Below are 26,521 nucleotides of genomic sequence, written 5' to 3'. Positions count from 1 at the left end.
AGGCTTTTATCCTCTGGAGTGTGATTGAAAGGGTGAGAAGTTAATTTGGCAGCTTCGCTTCTATGGTTTCATAATGTTTCTCCTCCCCCCCTCCCCTCAGCTTCAGGGAAGGACTGTGATTTCAGTACTTTGCGCCTGCCCTCATACAAGGCAAGAGCATGACCCGAAACGAAACCCCTCTCCCCAGGGCACATCCTGAGCAGTAACAGCTTGGCTCAAGTGTTTCTTATGAACAGCCGTCCAGAGCACTTGATCTAAATCATGCCATTTCCTTCACAGTATGGCACAGTTAACAAGTCAGTGCATCAACACAATCTGCAGATGGCAGTTCAAAAGGTGCACGTTCCCCAGCAAGATAAAGGGCAATGAGTTCCATGGGTTAGCTCATTACTTGGATTCAGGCAGGGGCTCCGTAGGGGTGTGAGGGAGGAAAAGGGGGCAGGCGAACCTTGAGAATGCATGTCTACACAAATAAAGGCAGCGTTGCGAGGAGCACGGCATGGAAGTAAAGCGCAGACAGCTTGCAGGGAAGGGCTTCCTTCCGAGGTGCCTTGCGTCGCCTCCGAAATGCAAGAGGGTAAGGAGAGTGAAACCGGGGGCAACGTGCCGTGCCTGCACTCCTTCATTTGTACGCGAGGCCTGGCGAGCACAGCACCGGGTGCTGAGCAAAGCCCCGCAAGGCGGGAGAGGCAAGGGAGCTACCAGCAAGGGCCCGGCGCTCGTGGCTGCTCCGCATCTTGCTCGGGCATGAACCTGTTTTCTGGAGCGTCGCACGAGGGCTTCTAGAGAGCGGCGTGCACTCCTGCACAAATTGCATTAGAGCTAAGCGTCCAGTGAAGAATCGCTGAGACATATTGGTCCTTTAGACTTCAAAACAAGCATAAATTGGAACCATATTGCTGGAATACTTCTTAGCTAACATTTATATTACTTCAGTTACCAAATCCAGACTAAGTCCCAGGACTCGGCAGGGGAGGACATAATATATTAGGAAGTAAGATGGGGGTGTGCACTTCTGGCCTCCTATTTTATATAAATGTACAAAAAGTTTCCTCACACTAGCAAGGAAATGACTACAAGGCCCTAAAATGCCGATTTCCAGCAGCAAACGAGGGAAGTCCGCTGCCCCTCCTCCCCTCCCTGCCCTGGCCATTCTGTGCGTGCCATGCCTTGGGGATAGTTTGGGTTACTTGGAGTAAGGCCGTTGCATAGAAGCTCAGGTATCCGAGCAGATAATTATACACATATAGCTAGATACAGCAAAGGTCTCAGTGAATTGTCAGAGGATGAGATACATCTCGGGAGACCAAACAAGCCTTCCCTATACTGATCTTTGTAAACGAATCTCTTTGGGAACTCTCAAGATGGTGCTTTACCACGATTTTCGCTGCCGAGGAAAGAGGAACTCTTCCAAGCCGTTTGTTGTCCAGGTCGTATCAAAAGCTGGCGAGTGAAGGTTTTTTTTTTCTTTCTGCGCCGATGTCAGGCTGAATGCGCTGCGAGGCGCGAACATATCTGCTGCTTCTCCGAGTTCCTGCGGCGGAGAAGTTCAAGGCAGGTTAGGCAAGAGAGGAACAGTGACCCCCACTTCCCCTCCCCGTAACTTCAAATCTACAAAGGCTGACTTTGTGGTGAACTCCCTGCTGTACATCGCGATTCTTTTGGAGAAACAGTGCTAAAACTGGGAAGGGCAGATCCTGAGTGGCTGCTAGGCAGAAGTGTTTTGAACCAAGTTCAGTCCTTGTGCAATTTGATTGATTTAGTACAGCTATGTCAGAGAGAAATTTGGCTTTAGGCTTTTGGATGATGTGTCATGTTTCTTTATTTAACTTATCAAACAGGTGCTTAGCAACAGCATCTTCCGCTGGTTTATCCAGAAATATTCACTTGTTTCTTTCATTAGCCTTTCTTTAATATCCTTCCAAGCTGTGCTGGGTTTAAAACTGAGCCAAGACTTCAGGCTGTGCCCCACCGGGACATGCAGGTACGCAGCACTTCTACCAGGCCCTGCAACCCTTTCTTACAACAGTGCCTGGTAATTGCTGCTTTTCTCAGTTCGGTGAGACAAACTGAGGGTCTTTAGCTGCGAGTCTCAGATTTTTCTGGCTTTGCTGAGTTCAGACTTAAACTAAAGCAGCTGAAGAGGGTAAGGAGTTGAACTTCTTTCATTAGAAAAGGTCCCCTTTCTGCTGAGATCAGCAGAAAACAAGCGACCCCAAAGGTTTCAGGCCCGAGCTGGCAGGCAGCAGCCTTCAGCAGCGACGCAGGTTGCTCACAGCTGGCGCGGAGCATGGCTCGCCGTCCCGTGTACGTGGTGGAGGGCTTCATTCATGGGATCTACACAGCCCCGACTTGCCTAATCTCTCATCTCCGTGGTGTATGCTTCACAGTCAGCGCTTGCGGAGAAAGTGTTGCTCTTTTGTTTGGCTACTTTGCTTCCTTACGTTACACCTCAAGTTCAGCCGGGTAAAGTACACCTGACAAACAAACACGTGCGACTTATGAAAAGGATTGTGTGACATGGTTGCTTGTAATAGCAGGAAACAGACCTCGGTGAATTCAGTCCCTTCCATCCTTATGTTGCTGTGATTCTCCTCCTAATGATGGCTGTCAGAGAAGAGCATGGTTTATTCCGGTAGTTCTTACTGATCGGCATGCTCATGTTTCTTGGAACGACAGTGGCAATACCTGGTGGGGTGTTGAAAGAGAATCCCAGACCCTCCCGGTGCCTTAGTCCCCCAGAAAGCATTCTGCATCTTTATCGTGGAGCATCAGCACAGAGAGGCCCCGAGGATGGGGACTGCGGTGTGCAAGGAGCCACATACCGAGACACAGAAATAAAGAGATTGATCTCACACAGGCAGTCAGCAGCAGAGCTGGCACACAAACCTAGGTCTTCTGCCTCCCAGTCCCATTGTGAAATCATGCTGTTCTTTCAGCTGGATCCCCAGGCTCTGTTCTTAGCTCTGTGGTTTCTCAGCCCCTCGTGGAAACGCCAGGACTGGGCTTCGCAGACTCTCTGCAACTCTATCCCTTTGGACTGTAATTGATTTGGAGTCGGGTGGTGGTGTAACATAACCCGTATGGAATCTGTTGGTGAAGTTTATGGCCATTCAGTAAAAACGAAAAAAAAAAAAAAGTCTGGGGGGAATACAGAGGGCAAGCAGGAACTGTATAGGGTTTGAGTTCTGAGATTTGAAGCTGTGTTTTGCAGCACAAGGAGAAAACCTTGTAGAGGTCTTGGGTATGGAGAAATCTTCTACCAGCTCTCGCATCGTGCTCTTGCTCAGCCTGCCTATGGCAGCCTGTGGGTATACTGAAGAACTGACAGAGCTTGTCCCCAGCTCTGGTTAGTCTTTAAACCAGTATGGAAACACAGAGAACTGTAAGATTCTTAAAAAATAAATTTAAAATAAGAGAGGGAGAAAAGAAAAAAAGAATTGCCATGTTGCTTGCTCTGTGTCGCCTGGCTGTGTCGCTGTAGGAAGTCTCTGAACTTCTGTCTCTCCTTACCTGAAATTCCAGGGCTCCTGTGTAGCTGAGGAAGATCTTCCAGTGTGACTCATGGGTCCCTTGAGGTAGTGCAGGCAGCTTCATGTTAGTTGTAGATGTGAATATCTGATTCTGGATTGAAAGTCTCGGAATGAACGAAAAAGATCTCCATTGACAGCACCGGATTTTCTGGTTTGATAAATTCAGCTGGGATGACGGAGGTGATAGGCCAAACAATTGTTCTTTCTATGACAAAAATGTCCCTTTCCCGAGGTTTTGTAGACATTTGTAGATATTCTTCCAAGTGCAAAGATCTTCTGGAAAAGATTTCCTTCCTAGCTGGTGGCTTTCTCCTATGAGTTGCACTGAAAATGCCAGCAGCATTACGTGATAAGCGTTATGCAACAAGCGTTACGTGCTAGCTTTGTGATAAGGAAGTCCTTAACTGTGTACAGGAATCCCCCTGTTACTGATATCAAAATAAATAGAGCGAAAAGGCTGCTGCGAGACCTCAGCTCGTGACCATGTGTAAAGTACTGGGAGACAAATGCTTGGAGCGTTGTTGCAGCAGTGGTGATTTCCTGGTACAAGGGAAGCAAAGGCCGTGTGAGGCAGTAATATTTACCAACAGGCCCACTTAACAGCTAGAAAAAAATGGACACAGAACCACTGAACACAGAATCTAAGCGTTAAGTTGTTGCTGCCATGGTTGTAGTCTTGGATCTGCCTTTCCAAGAGGCAGCAAGGCATCCAGGTCTCATTCCAGACTGCAGGCAGCCCGCTTCTCTCTCTCTGGGCAGCAGTCTTCATGCACAACATGCTCTTAAGGAGTGCCTGTTGAAAGCCATCCTACTGCTGCCAGGAGTGGAAATACCTCTGCCGTATGCAAGGGAGGTGTGAAGGAGAGAAAGTAGCAGTGGAGGAGGGAGAGGTTTGGCCTTTAAGCACTTTCAGCCCCAAGTAAGGGGTGTTAGGGGTGATATGCATCAGCCACCCAGGCATCCTGGGAGACCTCAGGTCCTCGATTACTCCCCTGCGGCACATTTTTTTTTTTCCTTTGCCTCTCAGATGCTCCTCCAGCTGGTACAAACATGGGGAGATTTCCCGAGGAAGGCAGAGGGCGGGGTAAGATGCTTCTGTCCCTCTGTTACCACAACCCTGGGCAGCACGTGCTGTGGGCCAGATGCCCCCTGTACACTTAGCATCCTGCTGATTCCTTTCCCAAGGACTGACCTGGTCCCTCTTGTCAGCCCTGCTCTGTGAAGTCCCTGTCCTGCACCCTGCATATGCCAGGACTCCAGCACAGACCCCCCTTTGGGTGATGTCCCTGCTCCGCTGTGGGGTCTGGGTGTTGGCTCCCCATAACGCTCCTGCACCGCGCACTCTGTTCTGTGCTGGGTTACCCTGTTCTGCTCAGTGGAAAACTCGATGTAGCAAGGTTGGAAACAGTCAACCTGCAGGGAGAAACAACCTCTTACATAAATGGACAGACCAGTAAATGAAAACCGTAACAGGACCTTCTGAATTACTCTACGGCTTTCTTAACAGAGCTTATCATTTCGCCTGCACTTAGTGGGACACTTAGCACATCTGTGGAATGCTGCTTCTTTGCCATTAAGCTCTACCAGATTCTTCCACAGGGGTGATAATTTTTTAAAGAACAAATACTGAAGCTCCATGAGAAAACAGGAAACACCATGAATTTTTTATAGTGCAGTTTTTCCACTAGGGAAACATCCGTATTTTACAGTTTGCAAAATGTGCGGGACTGTAAACTGTAAAAACACACAGAGAACCACAACTGCTTTGTACTTTAAAATAAACATACAAGCAATTTCTCCAGAAAAAAAAAGGACTGTATTTTTAAAGGTGAATATTTGTAGGGTTAATAAAAGCTATTGGTCTGTCCTTGGAAACTGAAGGATAATGTTTTAAAAAGGAGAAGACACAGAACGTAGTGAGTCTGTTGCGACTGAATCGTCTCTGCAGTATGTGCTCAGCTGGATCAGCCACAGCGGAGCTGCACAAGGATGCGAAATGTTCCCAGCCTGTCAGCCTCGGGCTCCTCATTTTACCAGAGACAGGAGAGATGGTGCACAGGGAAGAGCAGGCAGGTGGTGGAGAAGGCTATGAAGACCCTCAGGCTGCTTCATTTCTGCTGCAGTGTCCCAGCCAGCGGAGCTGAGTTGGAATGAGAGAAAAGCGAGCTGTTTTGGCCACAGGACTGCCATAAGTTTCCCCCAACTCTGCAACAAGCGGTGATGTTGCGGTGTGCAGGGGATGTAGCCTTTCCCCCCAGCAGCAGCAGCAAGCAGCAGCTATCTTGCTGTCCTCTCCAGCAGGAGCACCAAACCCGATTATTCACAGCTCTTTTTCTCTTTCCTTTCCTCCCTGGCTTTCAACCCCATCTCTCTTTCTAGGCAAGAGGGGCCAGTCCCTGGCATGGCCTCCTTTACGGGTAACAACATTCACTCTCATCTGTGTGGCAGATGACACTTTATCTGACTCATAATTTGATAATGATGTCCTGTTTATCAAACTTTCTCCTGCCATTTCATATGGATAGGAATTTCCTTTTCCATGTGCTGCTCAGTCCTAGCACTGTTGAACAGTGTAATGTGCTGGTCTGCTGTTTGTTTACAGCTGCCTTTCATCTTCAATTATTCACTATATTTTCACGGTGGGTAACTGACTGATTCCTGTATCCAGGCCAAATCCTGCTTGTTTGGTTCATGTGAGTAATCTAAGAAAATCTGACGCTGTTCCTTGATCTGTCTGGGAATGCTTGCATGACAAGTGCTCCCCAGGCATTGCACTCGGGAGCAGGAGCGGAGTCCTGAGGCCGAGACCCATCTTCCTTTCATTGCACGGGCTCAGGACATACACACCAGTCCCAGAGTGTGACTCTAGCTCGAGAAAGCCATCCTGTTCATGGCCAGCTGGATAGCATTACTTTTTACAGGGCATTGGTACCTAATACGGAGTGTACCAGCTGCCTTCCTGTTTTCAGGGAGGGGTAAGACAAGGCCTCAGGCTGTTACAGTTCGACAGTGCGCCTGAAAAGGGCAACTAGAGCTGGAAACACGCAAAGTGAAAAACATGCCCACTTCTTCTGTGCAGCTGTCATCATTAGCACAAACAGGCTGGTGCTGCCAGAGCTGCCGGGCTACCCGCTGCTGGGAGTCATTTTGTCCAACAGCGCTGCCCTGCTCTGCTGGCACCAGTATTTCTTTTGGATGCCTTCATTTAGCTGAGCTATGGAGTACTGACACGGCTTGTCTCAGGATGGTACTGCAACTTCTCTGGTTTTGGTGTTTTGTGCATGCTTGAATGGCCCTGGGATATGACCACTCTGCGCACAGCTCTGAACGTGGACCAAGGTGCTGCAGAGGTGACAAATGTGAATTCAGAATAATTCATTTCTCTCTGAAATGTGCCACTGCCACTTCCACAGGGGGCTCACCACCTGAGAGCGGAGGGCTGGCCCATGGTACGAGTGTTTCCCTTGGACTTGGGAGATGTGGGTGCAGCTTTCTGCTCCCTTACAGGCTTTGTGTGAATCTCAGAAAGTCACTTCGCCCCTCTGTGATTGAGTGTCATGCGTAAAATAGTGGTAATAGCCTTTCATTGCTAATGCACATAAAAGATAATGAATTAAAGGAAAGTTAAGAGTCAGCCATTACAATGCAGAGGGCCCAAGTAAGAGGAGTATCCGCCCTGAGGACATGAACTGTTTGGGAAGGACTGAAGTAATGAACGAGGTACTTTAGGTTTGGAGATGAAAGGGGCAGAGGAATGGGGAAGATGGGCAGGGCGGGGAGGTGGGGTTGCTGGAAAGGATTTGGCGGAGGCAGAAGGAACATGAAGGTGTTGGAGCTAAAGTCATAAGGAGAGGAGAGCAAAATGCTGTAAATGACCCACGCTACACTGTTTGTCCCTGGGATCTATCTTTGTCTTGTTTTTTTTCTTGGTTTGCTTGCATTTTCTTGATCAAAGTCCAAGTTGCCTGCTTTTATGAAATCTAAATACACGACGATTTAGATTTTACATAAGTTAAAAATTTTGGGACCTGAACTGGCTGTGTCTGGGTAGAGCAGTGGGTTTACAGTTTTGGATGTTGTGCAGTGCTTGCGAACACAGTTACAATGCAGACAGCAGTAGCAATCCTGACAATTAAGATCTCTGGTGCCTAAACCAGAGCAGTGTGGCTGAGCTCTGACCACCTGGGCTGTAACGACAAGGCACTCTGCTAACAACTGTTCCTTCGGTCCGTGTGTGAGCCGCGTACCTTCTAGCTTTAGCAGTCTTTTCAAACGTAGGGAAGGTCAAATGTAGCATCAGCCTCTCAGCAAGGGAACTCCAGAACTGTAATACAAATGTTCATGTGGGCAAATTAGTAAAAAACATAGTGGACACCTGCATAAAAATGACCTACTTGGGAAGAGTCAACATGGCTCCTGTGAAGGCAAGTCCTATCTTGCAGATATCTTGGATTTTTTGAGGAATCAATGAAAAAGTGAGTAACATTGATGCAATGGATACAATTTGTTTGTGTTTTCTAAAAGACTACTCCAAATTTCCCACAAAGGGCTTTTGAGGAAACGTAGCGACCATGGGATAGCAGACATGGTCTTTGGATGGATAAAGAGCCAGCTGAAAACAACAGGATACAGAGAGTGGAAATAAATGGTCAGCTCTCGCGGTCAGCAAAGTTCATTAGTGGCGTCCTGAGCTGGGGCCAGCGCTGTTCAACACATCCAAAGGGGTCAGGGGAGGAGAGGAAGAGTAGTGAGAAAATCTGGTGGTAAGGCAGGGTTTAATCGGGGGAAGGTGTTCTAGGATTGCCATGCGAAGCCGGGAGCTTTAAGTGAGGAGCCTTACTACTCAGGAGAAAGGTGCGCTGATCACTAGTTTTCTTGGATACTTCTGCAAAAATGTCAGTTCAATGCTCAATAGCACTCAAAAAAATTTCGTATGTTATGAATTACTAGGAAGGGAGTGGAGATGAAAAGATCCTTACAGCCCTATATAAATGCACTTGTTGCCTACTCATTCCGTGTGGTATTCAGTTCTGGTCCCTCATCTGGAAAAAACAAATCAGAACTAGAAAAGTTTCAGAGAAGGACAGGGCTGATAAATGCCTGGGATGGTGTTGGTTCTCATTAACGCAGAAAAGCTGAGAAGGCTGACGTGGAGCACTTTGATGCGGATCAGCTGTTCATATGTAATAAAAGAGCTACAGGGCAATGAGGAGCTCATGCAGCTGGGGGGGGGCCTGTTCAAACCAGCCACAAGAGATGGGTCTTTTATCTCTGGAGCTGTGTCAGAGCATGTGTAGATGGATGCAAAAATAGGTTTCAAGGGAGATAGTGAAGTGTTTCTAGAGAGAAGAAACCATGAAATCCACTGGGCTGAGCAGAGCTGTAAGCTCAAAGAGTATTCAGGCAAGTGAATTGCCCTGTTCTTACTCTTTCTGGGTGTCTCCTTAGCATCATTACCTGGAAAAGGGCATGGATGCTTGTTCTGGCCCAGTATAATGATCCTCATTTTCTCACCTGTATGTGCTTCACTGGCCAAACATCACAGACATTTGACATTCACACTCACATCTGTATTTTACTTTAGTAGAGCAAGGTCTAATCTCTGTCCTGGGGAGGCAGTTCAGCTCTGGACCTTAAATTCAAAACAGCGTTATATTTTGCCCTTCTAGGGTAGAAAGTCTTCTATGGAGCACCCCAGAAAGAAGTTCAAAGGAATATTGTCCCTGAGAATGTTCCTCAAATAACATTTTCTTGATGCACCCTTACTTGCAGTTGGAGGTGATGGAAAATATGACTACTTTTGTTTCAGGACTAAACTTTTAGCTGGTTGTGTCCTGGCCTCTTTCACCAGTATATTTCTTCTCCCTATGGAGTCTAGAAATGCTATCCCCGTTCCCTTCAGTTCCTCCTAACTCAAAAAGCTGGCACGAGAACGTGCTAAGAAGATTTGGAGAGAATTTGTTAGACAGAACTGTATTGGTTTGCTGACCTGCAAAAACTGATACTCCATCTAACGATGGCTCTTCTCACTGAGGATAGGATATCAGCATAACCTAGTTGGACTTTCCATCCCCACCTGCACTGTTTCTACTTCACAGTGTAGCCAGTAAGTGGCCAAATTCATTAGGCAAAGTCAGCCTGTTCTTGAAGTGCATAACGTAGCCTCCTTACCTGGGAAGATTAAAACAGTGCACCTTGAAGGTAAATGAAAGAGATTTTCTATCCAGGCTTGTTGTCATCCACTTTCTCCATCTAGAAGACAGATTCAAAACAGTTGACAATACCTGCTGAAGTTGTAAGGAGACTTTGGTGAATTCAGTACGGTTTCAGCTGGCAGTTCCTTGAGGATGCTCAATACTTTCACACCTCTGGTAAAAAGGTCAATAAAAGGCTTAAAGAGGGCTTACTTAAGCACAAAGGAGTTGTCCCCTTCCAAACCCGAGCTGAATTCTGACAGTATACAGACCTTTTAGAGCGGGTCCAGAGGAGGCCCCGAGGATGCTCGGAGGCTGGAGCCCCTCTGCTGTGGGGACAGGCTGAGGGAGCTGGGGGTGTTCGGTCTGGAGAAGGGAAGGCTCTGGGGAGACCTCACAGCGGCCTGCCAGTGCCTAAAGGGGCTGCAGGACAGCTGGGGAGGGGCTCTGTGTCAGGGGGTGTGGTGATCGGACAAAGGGGAGTGGCTTTAAACTGAAAGAAGGTATGTTTAGATTAGATATAAGGAGGAAATTCTTTATTATGTGGGTGGTGAGGCCCTGGTGCAGGCTGCCCTGAGGAGCTGTGGCTGCCCCATCCCTGACAGTGCCCAAGGGCAGGCTGGGTGGGGTTGGGGGCAGCCTGGGCTGGAATGAGATGGGCTGTAAGGTCCCTGCCAACCCAAACCATCTTGTGATTCTGCAAGAGTCATGAGACCCTCTTCTACCTGTTACCCTTCTGTTCTCTTTTTCAATTGTCCAGCGATGCCACTTTCTAATTTCTTCTAAACAATAACAAGTAAGGGTGGAGAGAAAATCAGTAGCAGCAGATCTATATGCTTTTTTTACAAGGAAGACATTTTATTAAGAATCATCCTCAATTCTTGTCCAGCAAATTATTAAAGTTCCACCTGAAATATTCAAGTAATAAGTGTGTGAGTTATTTTTGCTGGAACTATGAAATACCAGGAACATCAGCAAGTTTCATAAACTGGATGTATATGAGACACCATCACTTTAATTAACTGGATTATGCCATTTAGGTCCTGCCCGTATTGCTTACTGGAGAATAAGAGAGATCAAGCCTTTTCCGTACTAAGAATCTTTATTTTGCCTTCCTTGTGTATCTAGAGTGGATGTCACCTATCAGGCTTCCAGACAAACAGGGAACTTTGCGGCTCCTTTCACCAGGAGGGCTTAGGCCATCTGAGGAGAAAAATTCTGTAAGAAAATTCTAATTTTGATCATGTGTCACTGTTAATACATTCATACGTACCATATCATCATCAAAACATCCAAGCTGCTGCAGTCCTGAGAAGAAAGTTTTACAGCCACTGTAACGCTTGGGAGTATGCAGAAGAATATATTTGTGATTTACAATTGCTGGAAGAAGAAGAAACTGACTTGTACTGTGACTGTTGCTCTTAGCAATGCGCTAGACACAAAATCTCCTATAACCTTCTCTCAGTTCTCTGCACTTGTTCATCTACAGTTGCACTGCAGGTTCTTGTATAACTTACAGATCTAGAGGAGGTGCCCTTGGAGTTGTTTTTTTTCTTTTTTTAAATTATTATTCCTGCTATTTCTACCACCACCATGCACCCCTCCCTCCCCGCCAAAAAAAAAAAAAAGGAGATTTACCATCCCCGTCTGGGGTTTGAATATCTTTTGAATATCTCAACAACTTCCCATGTCTTTTCAACACTCCTCCCTAATACCTCATTACAGAGTTGGTGGCAAAGTATTTTCTTTCATCTGCTCATTCATTTACTTTACATAAAATACCTCAAGTGCTTTGTAAGGATATCTCACTAGGCTTCTAGGATGGGTTTTTCTCTTTGACCTTTTCGCAGCCCCGGGGCATTCACCATGTATTTTGTGGTTGCGATAGGTTATCTGAGGAGACAAGGAGCTCGGATCAAGCCATAAAGATGTGTCCATAGGCATTGCTATCCAACAGACCTCAACTGCCTGTATGGATACACGGGATGCAAAAGTAGAATCCATGTGGACAACACATCTTGAACTACAATTACCATATGGTAAATAGTCATTCTTTATTGCCTTGCCAACAGTCAAGGAACCTGCTCTGATGTGGAGGCTTGGGGTATTGCTGACAGAGCTAATGGATGAATCTTGGGGGAGTACTCTTTTTCCCACTTGACATTCAAGTCACTTTTCTTAATTGTAAAAACATCTGTAAGAAGAACTGAATGAGTTGTAGGCCTTGACAGCGGATCATCCCGTGACTCGTTGCACAAAGACAAACTTGTCTTATCCTTGTCCTTTATCTTCATCCAAAGCTTTGCCAAGAGTTTTTTGTCTGAATTTTGCTTAAATTGAAACATTCATTTTCAGATTTTCCATCTGAAGTCTTTGCTCCAGAAAGAAAAGGGAAGCTTCAAACCTTGGCAATAATAAGCTTTTGAGAGTTATTTTGGATAGAGCCAGGGTATTTAGGAAGGCACTTCAGGTTTTCTTACTTTTGTGTGTAAGGTTTAAAGAGAAAAGCTGTTTTTATTCGATTTCAGATTCATATGAATTAGCTTCTGCATGAAGGGATGTTTTTTTTTCACTCGGACGTTAATAGTTACAGTGGGGCCATGTACAGATGTTAACAGCAAGTTGTCCACACCTGAGCTACTTATCTAGCTTCACAAATAACGAGTGAAGAGAATTACGATGTATCAGTTTCTTCCCATAATGATTGCTTGAAACAGCTCAGATGATTTGTTTCCTAAATTGCCTATTTCATTTGTTTTCCTGACAAGCTCAAAGGTGGATGTCACCAATGTCGGTATCTAAAGTGGCTTTAGTGAGCTTTCTCCATTGTGGAGCTCGATAGATTTTGTTTCTCAGAGCCTTTTCACTTTCATTGCTGGGACAGTAGCTCTGCAGTCCTTGCTTAATGTATGCCTTACTGGGAAAGACTTCCTAATTTCAATTAGATTATTTTGTCAAAATAAGGTGGATAGGTAGATTGTCTCAAAGAATAAATGCTGTCACAGGTATAAAGTACTTCATGAGGTAGTATTTTTAATTTATTAAAGAAATATATACTGAGACCTGCCAGCTAGAAGCCAAATACAGAGTTGTTTGAACTGCAAATGAGACTCTTTAATGAAAGGGGAACTTAATCAAATTTCACCTAAAAACCCAAAGATTGGAGCTAAAGAACTGACAGATTCTCCGTGTTTTGCTGCCTTTGTAAAAAGTATGTGTCAGCCAGCCACAAGTGACACTGGTCAAATACAAATTTTTGGGTTCAGCACAGGGGTAACCCTGTGAAAGTTAATGACCTGTGATATATAGGAAATCACACTAGATGATCTAATAGTTTCTTCTGGCCTCATGCTCTATGAATCTATGAATATGTATCCTCTGATGTCGACTGCTAATTATATTCCTAAAAGGCAGAATCAGCAGAAAAGGCTACTCCAGAAGAATGATTTAAATTTTTTACTGGTATCCATTGTTCTTTAATGACATATTGATATGGTTCACACCCAGCTTCTTTCCTTTCAGAGATTTTTCTCTTTTTAAAGCCTGTGAGAGGAGCTGGAGCATTTGGGAACACACGGTCACTGATAGCCTGCACTGTGAGAATTCGGTTCTGTGAGAAGTGATTCACACAGCTCACCAAAGGCGCTGCCTTCCAGTCTATTACCATGTGTTGGCAGCGTTTGAAGGGCAGCCAGTAAGCATGAAAGGCAGAAGTGATGATTTCAGGCAGCCACGGAGATGGGTAAGAAACTGTTTATGGTAGAATATGAAAATACTTATACTACAAGGACATGCATAAAACACATATACTACAAGTACAGCTACTCATGTTCAGAGCTGTTCAGAATGTCAAGGGAGGTACAGACCTCAGCAGTTGGGCTGATGTGTGTATGTCCAGAGATGGCTGTTTTGGCTGCCTGTTCAGCAAAGTAATGCTTTTCACTACATTTATTTTCTGGAAGGACAGTGGGAATCACAACTCTCAGAGCCTGTAACCCATCCCCACGCCACGCTGGGGCTGCCCACGTGTACTTGCATCAGGTTCCTGTTGATGGTTTTGCTTCATTTCCCATTGGCTGGGAACATGATCTTTAAATAGACAAAAAAACAAAAACAACTGACACGAAATCTCTTTCAAAATAATAATCAAGGAAGCAAGGATGTTCACGGGAGGGAAAGAATAATAAGTGATGAAGAGGCAGGCAATTGGAGGGAAATAAGTGTCTGGATTTGAAGCATGCTGGGTAAGTCCTGCATGTTTACAAGCACTGTTTCAGCACACCTGTGGGTTAGAAATGCTGTCATCTGAGGAGTGGCCCCATATTACAAGAAGGTCAAGCACCAAGCAGACCTAATTAAAAGCTCATTACAAGAGACAATCTCCATTAGCATGCCAAGTTTCATGCAAATCCATTAGCACCAGGGCTCTCTTCGGAAGCTTTAAATTCCAGCCCTGTGCCCCAGGGACTGGAAACCGTGGCCGGTTAATTTGGCATTCTCAGTCTGTGAACATTAGGCACAGTCCTCTTACTTTCTGGATTATTTCACATTCCAGCAAATTAGTTTTATCCGTTCTGAGAACATTTTAACAAAGAAAGTTCTTTTGGCATCACATGGATAAAATAACAAGGGATAAAAGAATGAGCAGTTCCCCCAATCAGGAACAAATAACTTTAAATCTCTTCTGAAAATGCAGCCTTTCCTGTTATTCCCACCCCCACCCCCCCTTCCTTTCATTTATCTTTCGGCAGTCGGATTTTTTAATTACGTTTCTGCAGCCAGATTCCCCTCCCTCGCTCTTTATGATGGTGTTCTCAAGAGCCATGTTTTTTTCTTTATGCCATTGTAGCAGAACTTGACTAAAGATCTTCAAACTTGTTAAGTATAAAAGTTGGTAAATGATACTATTGTTTGAGGTAAGAGTGGGGGGAGAGAGGGGGAAGGCAGTTTATCTGGGGTGCCTGTGGGGAGGGGGAAGGTTTGAAAAAAGGAAAAGAAAAAAGGCTCAAATGAACTGAAATGGATCAAAGTAAACAGAGCCATCTAAAAGCTTTTGTAAGTTAAAAGTGGCTATCTGTTGCAAGTCCTGCCTCATTAACTACTGATAGAAGCACTGTCTTGGCCTTCCAAGATATCTAACGCTGACCGCCTATAACAAGATGAACTCCGGGTTATTTGCTCTTGCCATTCCCTGCGTTGCCGTGCACAACTTCTTAACCTCAACCTCGCCACGACTGTTTATCCTCTCCACTAGGCGCAGCAAGGGGAGATCCTGTCCCTATACTCCAGTGCTTGCTCACAGGAGGAAAGGAAAGTGAAGAGAGGAGGAAGGCAGTGGGGGAAAGCAGGAAAAATCCCCGAAGCCAGTGTCAGCACTGTTTCGATACAGAGAAATAAACAGGGAAATAAATAGAGAAATAGAGAAAATAGAAATAAATAGAGAAATAAATAGTGTGAGGGAGAGCGAGCAGCCTCCCTGTGCTGGGTTACAGTCTCGCCCGTGCTGTCCCCAGTCGGAGGGGGCAGCAAGCTGAAACCGAGAGGCTTGTCTAGGGAAGCAGGGAGAGTGAGGAGGGACGGGGAGGGGGGAACACGATGGCTCTTTGACTAGGACCAGATAGGTCTCTGTGTAGAGTAATATTACAGCTCGCTCTCTCATAAACAAGCTGCATGCCGGCTTCTAAAGAGCCCATCTGGCATAGCTTTGAGAATGGCAATAATTACAAGCTGATGATGGACATGGAAGAAAAGCCCTGCTGAGCTAGCTCATAAGGAAGTACAGGCCAGGACTGTAGGGAAATTACAGGCTAAAACCCTTTCTAGTTTAGGCCTTTTGGTGTTCTTAATCACAGACCTTAAATGTTGTAATAAACACTGTTGCATTTTATTGACCAACTCCCATGACAGGCAAATCTTTTTTATTTTATTTTATTTTTACTATTCGTTAGCTTTAGAAAGCAGATCAGGAACAATTGTTTCTTAAGACTGGGTCTGTGGGTTTACTGCTCTTCATGAAAGTGATCCAAACAGTGAGAGTCCCTTTTGTTACTTTGCAATTAAAAGCGAACAAGAAAAGAAAGGGAAAAGAAATATTTTAGGAGTTCTACTTAGCCCTGCGCAGTGCTGGGTCACTGATAATGCTTGCTTTGTTTTGAGATTATCATTGAGAAATAAAAAATCTAAAATGAGTTGTTAAGTTTTTTAGGTGAGATTCCTGTTGAGTTCACTGGCTGTAGGATTTCACAGGAAAGAAAGCAGGTTTAAGCTCTGAGAGGTGTGGGCTTGTCCCTGTGCCCAGTGAAGTTCATGGCATTCTCGCTGACTTCAGTTGTCTAAAACAGGGTAGGTAGAAGCATAGAGGCCTCATCCATGTCTGCATTTAAGTGCACACTTAGCATTGTGATTTTCAGCAGTGTTTCTGAATAAAGGGGAAAGTTCCAGGCTCCTGGGGTCTTCGGTGCTCTATTGCAGTGGCCTGTACAGATATTCAAACATCATTTTCCCAGGGAAAAATGTCAAACACATTTTCACAGTGGAACACGTAAAATGTGAAACACAACAACACTGATGTTTAGGGCACCTGAAAGGAATTTTCAGGGGAAGGTGCCTTTCTGGCACCATTTTCCCAAGTTTGGATTTTAGAATAACTGAACTTTTGAAAATATTATCTCTGTTTCTCTAAATGTCTGTCTGTTTGGGGTATACGAGTGTATTTACTGTGTGGCAGTGCCATCTCTATGGACAGATGGATTTATAATGAGTAGAACGCGATGGAGCTGTGACAGTTAACACCAGCTAAAGTTCTGCTTCAGAGAGTCTGTCTGTTTTCCCAGACTGGTTTCATTCTCCTTTTCCTTCTGCAGAGTCTAGAAGATCAAGAGTTAAACAGTTCTGTGAGTTTTATTTGACTAGAGTGCAATAAATCTCCCAGGGTGACTGATAGACTGATAACTCTCAAAATCCATTCAGTACTTTGTGTGTCAAATCAGCAGCGAATATGGAGTGTTGTCAGTTGTTTTAAATAATGCTGTTTTGACAGTAGGTTGTTTATTACAGTTCAACACGTGTAATTGGTTTTGTTGGAGGAAATCTGCCTTTTTTTTTTTTTCTTTAGCATATCAGCTGCATTAGAAATGCTGCATAACACAGTAGATTGGATTTACTGATCCAGTTGAATCCTGGAAATGTATCTGTGTTTTTGCAGGACATGTTTTCTTATGAGATCCTAAATAGTGGAACATTCTGTTCCTTTAGATAAATGTTTGCCTGCAGGTATAGCTTTGTGTTTGTAAATTGGTTCATGTTGGTCCTATTTTTTACTGCAGTTCCTTTTTCACAGACGTTTAAAAGTTTCTGGTTTACTTGTAGCTGTTTGTATCGCAGCATTTCATTCTCAGATGGCTTATTTAGTTTTCCAGATTTTCATTTGAGTATTTGTTCAGGCATCAGATTTTTTTCTCTTTTTGTTACAAAACTGAAGGAATGCAAGGTCAGGCAGTGGAAATTTACCTATCTGAATGCAGCTCTCTTTTCTTTCATAAACTTCCTTTGGCTTCTTAATTTGAAACTTGCTTGTCAATGTGAAATGATTTCTTTATATTTAACTGTCTCTTTCCAATACAGACTGGAATTGTTCCTAACAAAAGAAGCATGAATTGGTGGAAACTATATATTAAATGCAAGACTATTTGTCTACTTTTCATTAGGTTGCTGAGTGAGAAGCCCAAACTCCTCTCTTTTCCCAAGGTACTCGGATATCCACGAAGTGCCTTCATCCCATAGCCTTGTTTCCTCTCCCAGTAAACCAGCTTTCCAAAAGAATGCTACACTCTCTGCTCTTTATACTGTCAGCAGTGACAGCAACCAGCAACGCTGACATTTCTTATTGTTTACAAAGGATGAGCGCCAACAAGGCATCTCTGATCATTTGATAAACTCTCCTAACCCTCTCCCCCCGCCCAACCCTCTGCTCCACTGACCAAACTAACCTTTTCACGGTACACTGCCTGTAATTACCAGTGAAAGACGCTAACCAGAAAGGATCAAAACTTTAGCTAAACACAAACAAACCAGCAAAACAGCTATGAAGATAAACTACTTACAACTAACATTGCTCGGCAAACACTGCAGCCCAGGAGAAACCGAGTAGCTGCTGGCGGGGGGTGGAGAAAGAAGAAATCTAACCCTAAATTCCTTATATGCATGTATTTTTCATATGAATTTTAAAATTGCTTAAAAAAACATCCTAGAATAGCATTAAAATAGCTTTATTGTTTATTATCATAATCCTGTATATTTAATATCCTTTTCCCCCTTCAGCTCCCCCCATTCCTGCAGAAACTCCCGCCAACACAGTGGTCAAACTAAGTTCATAGTTCCTCATAATGAGTCCGGGACTAATGCCTCTACCAAAAAGAGTTACTTTTCAGTAATCCCATGAGTTTGACTTTTTTCCCCTTGCAATTTCTAGTGTGACAAGCAGATACTGTGTATTTCTTTCCATTCTGTTTTCCTGGAGGTGAGAAGCACCCACGCATAGAGCCTTCCCTTCTCTCATCCCCCTCCAAGAGTGAGCTGGTGAGGAAGGTAGCATTGATGGCCTTTGTTTGCCAGGAATGTTGATGTGGTGAATGATTATATAAAAATGGTTTAAATTTCGTCTTAAAAAATTGCATCTGCTGTTCCAGACTCTACCTGAGCTAGCTGGATATCAGTCTTGCTCAGTAAGCAGAACTTCTGCTGCAGAGTTTTCCAGTGCCAAAGAGTCAGATACAGTTTGGAGGAGGTTATGATTTTCTTCCCATACACTATGCTGTATTTGTTCACCCTTTTCTTTCGCGTGATAAAAGGGCTTTTACATGGAAAAAAATAAGATCAAGTTTGGGTCTCAAGCAGAAATTCAAATCTTTTATCAAAGATTTTTATCTTTTACTCAAAGCTCTATTTTAGATAAGATAAGTGCTTAGCAGCAGAAAGTCTTCTGGCCCTGCAAAATACCTTCTCGTTCTTATAGAAGTCTTGTCTGCTCGGAAACCAGTCGTGCCATGTTATCTCAGCATGGAATTAATCTTTTCAATGATTAAATAAATGTAATTCACTTGTGTCACTTCTGCAGATGCCATTGATTATAGCCTCCTATGGAATTACCACAAAAGCCACTCCTGTGGCCTTTGGTCTGGCTTTGTCATCAGCTGGATACTGAACACCTAAGAGACCTCTCTTCATCTTTCTTTCTTTCATCGATTTGTTGCAGCGTTGTGATGGATGCAATAGTTTGCACCTCAGCCCTAGAACCCTGATCCTTGGCTGGAAGCTTTAGTTGAAACTTCAGCACAAATAATAACCTGTTGCTAAATTCAAAGTGCCTGAGATCTGTCCTTGTCTGGCTTTGCAGAGCTTCCATCAGCATGCAGGATCTCCAGAAGTGCTGTTCATGTCAACACAGTTGGCCAAAGCAGTACGTGGTATTTTTCCTTTCATTTACTTGAATGGCAAATGTTTATGGTTCTCTCTTGAATTTTTAGCTGTTCAAAGTAGATTTCACAACATTGTCTAATGAGTGTGATATGAAAAGCTGAGCCTACACGAGCACACCTGAATGCCTATGTGGTTTAAGCAGCATGAAAACCTGGTTTGGAAGTATGCTTCAGTTAGCCTTATTGGTTTTCCTGCCCTCCCTCTGTATCGGTAAAACATTTTTCATTCAGAAAGTTCCACACAAAAGTGGCTATTCATGCACTTACAATGCTGAAAATGAAAAGTATCCATATGTCTGAGATGTTGTGAGTTTTCCCAGAAGAACCAGGCATATGCTTGTGCATATGAGTGTGCATGAATGCCTTTTGTATCCTCCCAGCTCTTCTTGTCACAGTAGGTGTGTCTCAGGGAATCAGTTTGCTCCGATACTCTTGGAAAAACATACTGAGTGAGTTGTTGAGTGCCTCATAGACAAATGCAGTTTAATGTATTGACAAATAGGAATAGATTTAAAATCGGATATGCATCATCTGAAGACATAAGCCTAAATATTCTGAAAAAAAACCCACAAGTTTAAGCATATTTGAAGTTTCTAGGCTAAACTGTTTCTGAAAAAGAAAATACAGAAGCTTTGCAACATACCACTGCTATTTGTTTTTTTAAATGTCCACAGATAGGAAGTGCTGTGTATAAGTCAGCCTTTGTTTAGTCCAAAATACCCCACTGGCCAGTGAATGCAGATGCTAAATGCACAGCAGAATTTTTTAAAAACAAGTTAGTGCATTTGGGAAGGAGAGACTGTAAATTAGCCTTATCAGAGAAAGTCTTAACTATTGAAAAGCTGCTTCCTCCCCATAAACGTAGGGGGGATTCATAGATCATAAGGGTAGAGGTGGACAATTGAGGTGTTCTGTGCCTCTAACATGTGGCATGTTGGCCGATATTAGGTATTTCTGAACTTACACACAGGAAAGCCTATAGTTTGGGCCAGGAAAGACAGTGGCATGACTATCCTCAGCTGTCTGCATTGGACAGAGATGGGAATGTACAGCACGTGCTCATCAGTGAGTTGCACATTCACAGCAAACCACTTGGGCTTCTTTCTCCTGCTACTAAGGTAATTAAAGTTCACGTATTTCCCACTACTGCCCTTTTATCTTGCCTCCCTTTCATGTCTCCCTGTCTCACTATCACCTTCGTGCTAACGAGACGCTCCTTGGCTAGTTAAACACTTGTTGTTACCTTGGTATAGGTAAGTGGGCACACTGGATATGCAAGCCTTGCCTGGGCTGAGTCAAGGTGACATTATACTTCTGTGCTTTGTGTTACTGACATGGTGTGACTGCAGCCACACCAGTTCCTGAATCTCAGGGCTTCAGCTGAGGGGGCTAGGCAGGGAAGGGCCCTAAAAGTGCCCGAAGCAGATAAAAGTATTAAAAATAAAACAAATCTTCCCTGCACTCACATGTGTTTGTATCAATCCCAAGAAACCCATGAATTAAGATGAGGTGAAAATGCCTGTAATCCCTTGCCCTTTTATCTCCACTGTAATGAAGTTGTGTCTTGCTGTTTTACTTATACGTTACAATTAAGATTTTTACTTCCTCATGTGATTCACTGCAGGGAATGTGGATTCAGAAATTTTTTCAAGGGCAAAAAGACACAAGTCAGTGGAGCAAGTAGGTGGAAATGGAGGTCTTATTCCAAGTTATTTGTTTTTGAGTTACATTGAGAAGAACTGTAAGAGCAGGTCTTGCTTCCATCATCATACAGTGATTGGAAGTAATAAGATATTTGCCCTTAGGGCTTTACCAAAAGCACCTAACTCAGGAGAAGATGCCAGTTGACTTCAAGGAGTTAGCAGGGGGAGGTGCGTGAGAGAGAAATAAAGGTCAAGCACTTAAAAGCCAACGGGCTAATTGTGGTTTGAACATTTCTTTCTCTTTGTTTGGATCAGATGTTTAAAATCATTGGCTTAAAATTCGTGTCATTAGTGCACCGAAGTATTTTACAGTGAGGGCTGAGTAATAATCATGTTTAATGTCATTTGTCATGGAACTGCAAATAGCCTCTCAACCTGGTCTACCTAAAATGAAGTGTCTCTTGCTAGGCAAAGCCAGTTGTTCCCTGGACACTGGATGAAGTTGCTTTCTGCTTTGTAAATTTTTGCTCTATTGCATTTGCAGGTGCCTGATATTTAGTCAGAGACTGCAAATAATCAGAATTTATCTGAATAAAATTTTCCTGACTCTTTTGCCTGAATGTTCTCACTCTCTGTTCCCAGCCAAACTGCCTTTCCAGTTATTTTCCCTACATTTCTGCATAGTTCATTGCCCTGATTCCACCACCGGGGCACGACAGCTTTGTTCAGTGTCTTTCTCCTGTCTGTACACATCTATTTAGGCCAGCGGCTTTCGGGCTGTGATACAGGGAGTCTCGGTATGTGAGAAGAGGAGGTCGCCACAGTTTGCCTCTACAGTTCTGTGAGATGTCACCAGGAAAAGCACACTTACTGTCATTAAGTCTGGATTTGTTAGCACATGCCCTGCACTCCCGTGTAAAACTTTTAAGGGCTGGAAATCCCAAAAGCATTGCTACGAGTCGCATCGTGGTGGAGGAGGAACTGCATGCTGCACAGCTCCGACTCCATGGGCATGTCCCAGAGCAGCTCCTCTGGCACAGAGACACACTCATCCCAACCAGTGCTGGGTCAAGCTCCCTCCTGCAGCAGCCAGCGTTTTCCTTTTTCGTTTAGAAGTTACCAGGTGGTAGGTTTGCTGATGTACTACCAACAGAACAACTGTCACAGTGGCGGGGCACTCGCTTTTGGCTATTTTAGCCTTGGGGGGGCAGGTGAGGCAGAGGCACACAGCTAAGCTTTTATTTAGAGGTACACAGGAACGCACTGTGCAATACCAGCATTAAAAAACAAAAATCCTTTTAAAGCAACCAGTGGTTCTTCCTGGGGAAACATCCCAAGGAAACAAAACAAGAAATAGGAAAAAACGGCTCAGAAACAGTGCTCAGGGAATTTTTCTTCCCGAGTTGCTGATCTTGTTGGTATGGATAAGGGGGAAATAGGGACACTCCCTGCTGTTCTTGGTTAACTGTACTTCTATGTACTATGGAGCAGAACTTTCACCAGCTAACAGTTGCATCTCCACGGGAGTCTCCTATCTTTTGGCTTTGGGCTCTGCTGCTGCTGGGCAAATACACAATGCAGAATATTAGCTTGCTGCATCCCCTACATCTGATTATTTGGCCTGCGTTTGTTTGCCCGGTCACTGTAACAGACATCATGTTGTACTGGGTGTCCAAACGGACCTTTCTGGCTATGAAGAGCTCCAGAATGAAGATATCCACAGTCAGAGTTCCTCCTCCAGTCCTGCTTGCTGCTGTCAGCAGGGGGGTTAACTGATGAGCTCTGCCATGCCTCTGCACTGCCCAGACTGGCCCCTGCTCAGCGATGGTATTTTCTGACATACACAGTGGTGAGATCTGCTGCAAGACAACCGAATCAACCAGTTGAAGCAGCCATGTGGTCCCACGTGTGGATGTCCAGGGTAAAGGCTGTCTGTCTGTCTGTCTGCCCGCACCTCCGGGAGGCTTTGCATGCAGAGGGGCGCAGCCCCGTGGCAAGCAGGTGGCCAGGGCTGTTTCCCCTCTCCTCCAGCAATGTCCCACCTGGTGCAGTAAACTGTGCCCGACACAGGACCTTAACTCCTTAGGTCATGGTAGACCAAGGGCCAAGAGGACAGAGATGTGATTTTGTTTTTTTAAGTCACAGAGAGGCTCTAGGGTTGTACATCTTCGCGTCGCCCTGCACTTGGGGATGGTGACAAATTCTGCCACAGAGCTCTAGGCACGTGGTCCAGCCGGTGCTGACCAGGCGTTTTGTATATGCCGTTCATCCAGCTTAGCCCAGTTCCCTCCCACACTGTGCTTGGGCCTATGAATATTCGACTTTCCTTTTCCCCACCTCTGTATTTAGGAAACAGTAGGGGTAGCTCCATCACTAAGGCATCAGAATGAACCGGTTCCCCCTGTACTTTTGATGTTTGGAACTGCAGTGATTTTAAAGGCTGCTTAAAACAGAGTTTACTAGAGCTGTATAAATCTTTGCTTTAAATCCACTGTAAATACGTTACAGAATCTGCCAAACATGCATTAAAATATTTTGCTACAGATATGCCTATGTCTAACCTTTTGGTTTCTAAGAGCTTTAATCAGTAATCTTCAAGTAGGAAGTTATTCATCTTTATTGCCAGGCAGTTCTCAGTGGTGGTCGTGGCAACAATCTTTTCATTGCTTCTGTGTTTAGTTGTTCTTTGACATGATAGAAGTCAGCTGCAGTTCAATGAGCTCACTATTTGTGCAACTTAATTGCTTGCTTCCTTTAATATGTACTCAATTTTTCCTTTTATGAGCAGGGTTGTTGGAAAAATTAAGCTTAAGGATATAGCTATCCACTGTTAATTAACCTCCTTCCCAAACACATTAGTAAAATAGGTCAAATGACTGTTGAGTGTTAAGTGTACCATTACTAAGGTATTTCTCAGCTGAAAGCGAACCATGTATTGGATAAGACAGGAGTTTCCAAAGGAGCTTCAGAGATTTAGGTGTCTGTATCTCACTGAAATTCAGTTAGATCCGAGTGCCTAATTCCATTAAGCTGGATTTTACAAAATCTCATAGGAGTGTGTGCTAAGGAGTTTTGATTTGGTGCATATTTAGCGCATATTTGTTTAAAAAGAGACTGAAACTGCCTTCTTTTGTTGCTGTTTAATTAAGCTCAGTAGAATCTTTGGTTGCACTGGGATGTGTGATCCGTGCAGGCTTGCACCCCAGCAGGCAAGAAGAGGGAATCTGTTTCTTCTTACGTATCTCTACTCTGCATTAGTAAGGGTACCGTGTGTGTTTGTTCTTTCAAGAATGACTAATAGTATTCAGACTCGAAATTCCTAGAATAGCTTTGATATGTGAGGATGTATAAATAGTTTTGATGAGTATAAAATATGCTCAGTGAGGGAACTGATCTATCAAAACAGCTTTATACAGCGATAGTGTGATTTCTTTCCATGTCAGGGATATATTCAGACGGAAAAATCACTTTAATTGCAGTGGCGATAGCTTGATTGGAATTTGGCCAATTTCTCCCCAAAACTCTGTATTAATATAAAAATCATATTTGGAAATGTGAGTTCAGTTGGAAAGTTCTTCATTTTTTTTAAAGACATATATTTTACAAAGGGATGGATAAGGTTTAAGAAAAATGGCCGTTGGAAGAGTTCCCGCTGGGAGATAAAGGCTGTGTTTTGTTATGATTACATCTCCCAATTGCAGTTCCCAGGCTAAGTCGGGAGACTTATTCTAGAAGCCAGTGGGACTTCCCACACGTGTAAACTCTCCTCATCCAAATATTATTGTGTGTTACTGTAGTGGCCAGCCAAGATCAGAGTCCTCTGTGCCAGGCATGGTCCATGCATGTAGGAGGCAATCCCTGTCTCCGAGAGCTTAGAGCCTGAGGAATAAATGGTGAGGAATGCTTCACCCCTGCCTCTTTAATAGAGAGGGTGCAGAAGAGTAGGGACAAAACAGGCAAGGCTTGTGCCACACTGTTTTTCCCTGCTGATACAGCTTTATAAGGGGCTTTGTAGATGCAAGGAAGTGAAAAATAAGTGTGTTAGTGGAGGCTGGGCTCTTGGTTTGAAATGTCTTCCCAGTTGGCCAAAGCCAGGGGCAGTGGAAAACTTCTGGCTTCCAGGATGCAAGCTGGAGCTGTGCAATACACTGTCTCTTTCTTTTATATCAGATCTGAACGCAGTAAAAAGGACATAAGGTGGGTGTAAATGACGTTTCTGCCAAAAACCGAGGCCCTTTTAGCCGCTGAGAGTGGTATAATGGGGCCTATAATAAACGAGCATTAAGTCCTTATTTAGAGAGATGCATTGAAATCGCTGACACGCTGCCAACGTGATACAAGCATCAGGAAATCGCATTTGTTCCACGCGGCCAAAACCCACAGAGAAGCTCCATGAAGCACTTAATTTTTTAGTATGGCTGTAAATAATGTTGTGGAGAATTAATACAGAAGTCCAGCGGGCGACGTAAAGGCTCCTGGTGACGTGTTTTCTCCCTTCCTTTGTAGCTGTTTGTCTTTGCGCTTCAGGATAGGGATCTGACATCGTCCCCGATGGAAATGCACCTGCTGATAGCGTGAGGCAGCTGAGGAGCTGCTGCAGGGCAGGTGAGAGCCTCAGGCACTGAAAATGGCTGCAGAGCCGCTGGTTTCGGGCTGCAGTGATCTGATTCTGGAGCACACTTCACACGCTGCTGCTGGCAGCGACAGCAGCAGCCTATTTCTAGCTCTGGGACACCAGGCCAAGAAAAAGCGCAGGGAATTGGCAGTTTCTCCTGCCCTTATACATCTTCCTGGGGAGGAAAGCAGCGTGGGGATTCCCGAGCCGGAGAAAAGGGTGGTGGCACTTGGCTGTGCCACGGGGAGGAGCGGAGTAGCCGTGGCGTGGTGCTTGTGTGGGGCACAACCCAAGGGCTGAGTGCCCTGAGCTCTTCAGCCCGGTGACCGACACCGGTGTGGCTGTTGTGCTGTGAAGCCCATCGCACAACACGATTTTCCATGTGGCCAGGAGAGCTGGTGACCACCGTGGGTACAGGCTGAAGGACAAGGCTTCCCGCAGCAGGGCCTCGCTGGGTGGCTGGGATTCGTGTCGCAGGCCAGAAGGTGGCACTGCGGATACTGCATTGGAGAGGTCCCCTCTGCATCCGGCCAGAGAGGAAAGTGGGGGAAATCTTGCAGTAAGGAGATGCTGCGTGACACGGGGGACGTGGAAGGGCAGCAGGGCTCTGAGCTCAAAGCGACAAGCAGGACTGGGCCGAGCTGCAGGCTGGGTGTGAGTGGTGTGAGGGTACGGGGAGCATCCCGGTGTTCCATCGTCCACTTGAAAGATTTTTGTCCCATTCGTTGCAGAATCAAACTGCCAAATGTTGAAACTCGCGGTTTTATTGTAGACTCCCAGAGCAAATGAGCTCGGCAGGAGGTTTGCAGGGTGAGTGTTACAGAGGGGCTCTTGGCTTTGGTTGGGCAGTATGGAAGACTTGGTTGCTTTGAGCTGAAAACGGGCAAAACTTTGCTTTTCAGCCCTTCTGGGGCTGGCTTGGCTGTGCTGAGTTGGGACAAGGGCTCCTGCTGTTCACGTTGCTTTCTTCCAGGAAATACTCAGCTTTTTGTCAGTGATGTTCAGTAAGGGACAAACCGAGAGGCTGCTGGAACAGGAGACTGACCTGGGAAGGAAGGAG

At 44.8% G+C, this 26,521-nt stretch overlaps 1 protein-coding gene across 11 annotated transcripts in view; it reads left to right on the top strand.

The window, feature by feature from the left end:
- The window catches only part of LOC121070315, a 131,488-nt gene that overhangs the window by 64,807 nt on the left and 40,160 nt on the right, over nt 1-26,521 (top strand). For 9 of the 11 annotated variants that reach the window (XR_005820004.1, XR_005820001.1, XR_005820002.1 and 6 more), the window contains 2 exons: nt 19,122-19,184; nt 20,174-20,321. The exons of 1 other annotated variant lie outside the window; for it this stretch is intronic. Coding sequence is in view for 1 of the 10 variants with exons in the window: in XM_040557283.1 (XP_040413217.1) it covers nt 19,122-19,184; nt 20,174-20,321; nt 25,353-25,424 (283 nt within the window). In the remaining 9 variants the exon portion in view is untranslated. Of the gene's footprint in view, nt 1-19,121; nt 19,185-20,173; nt 20,322-25,352; nt 25,452-26,521 lie in introns of all 11 variants that reach the window. One more of the 11 variants, XM_040557283.1, reaches the window with a different exon arrangement.

This window comes from Cygnus olor, chromosome 5, assembly GCF_009769625.2.
Source record: "Cygnus olor isolate bCygOlo1 chromosome 5, bCygOlo1.pri.v2, whole genome shotgun sequence".
Lineage (NCBI taxonomy): Eukaryota > Metazoa > Chordata > Aves > Anseriformes > Anatidae > Cygnus > Cygnus olor.
This window is presented reverse-complemented; position numbering and strand designations above follow the sequence as displayed.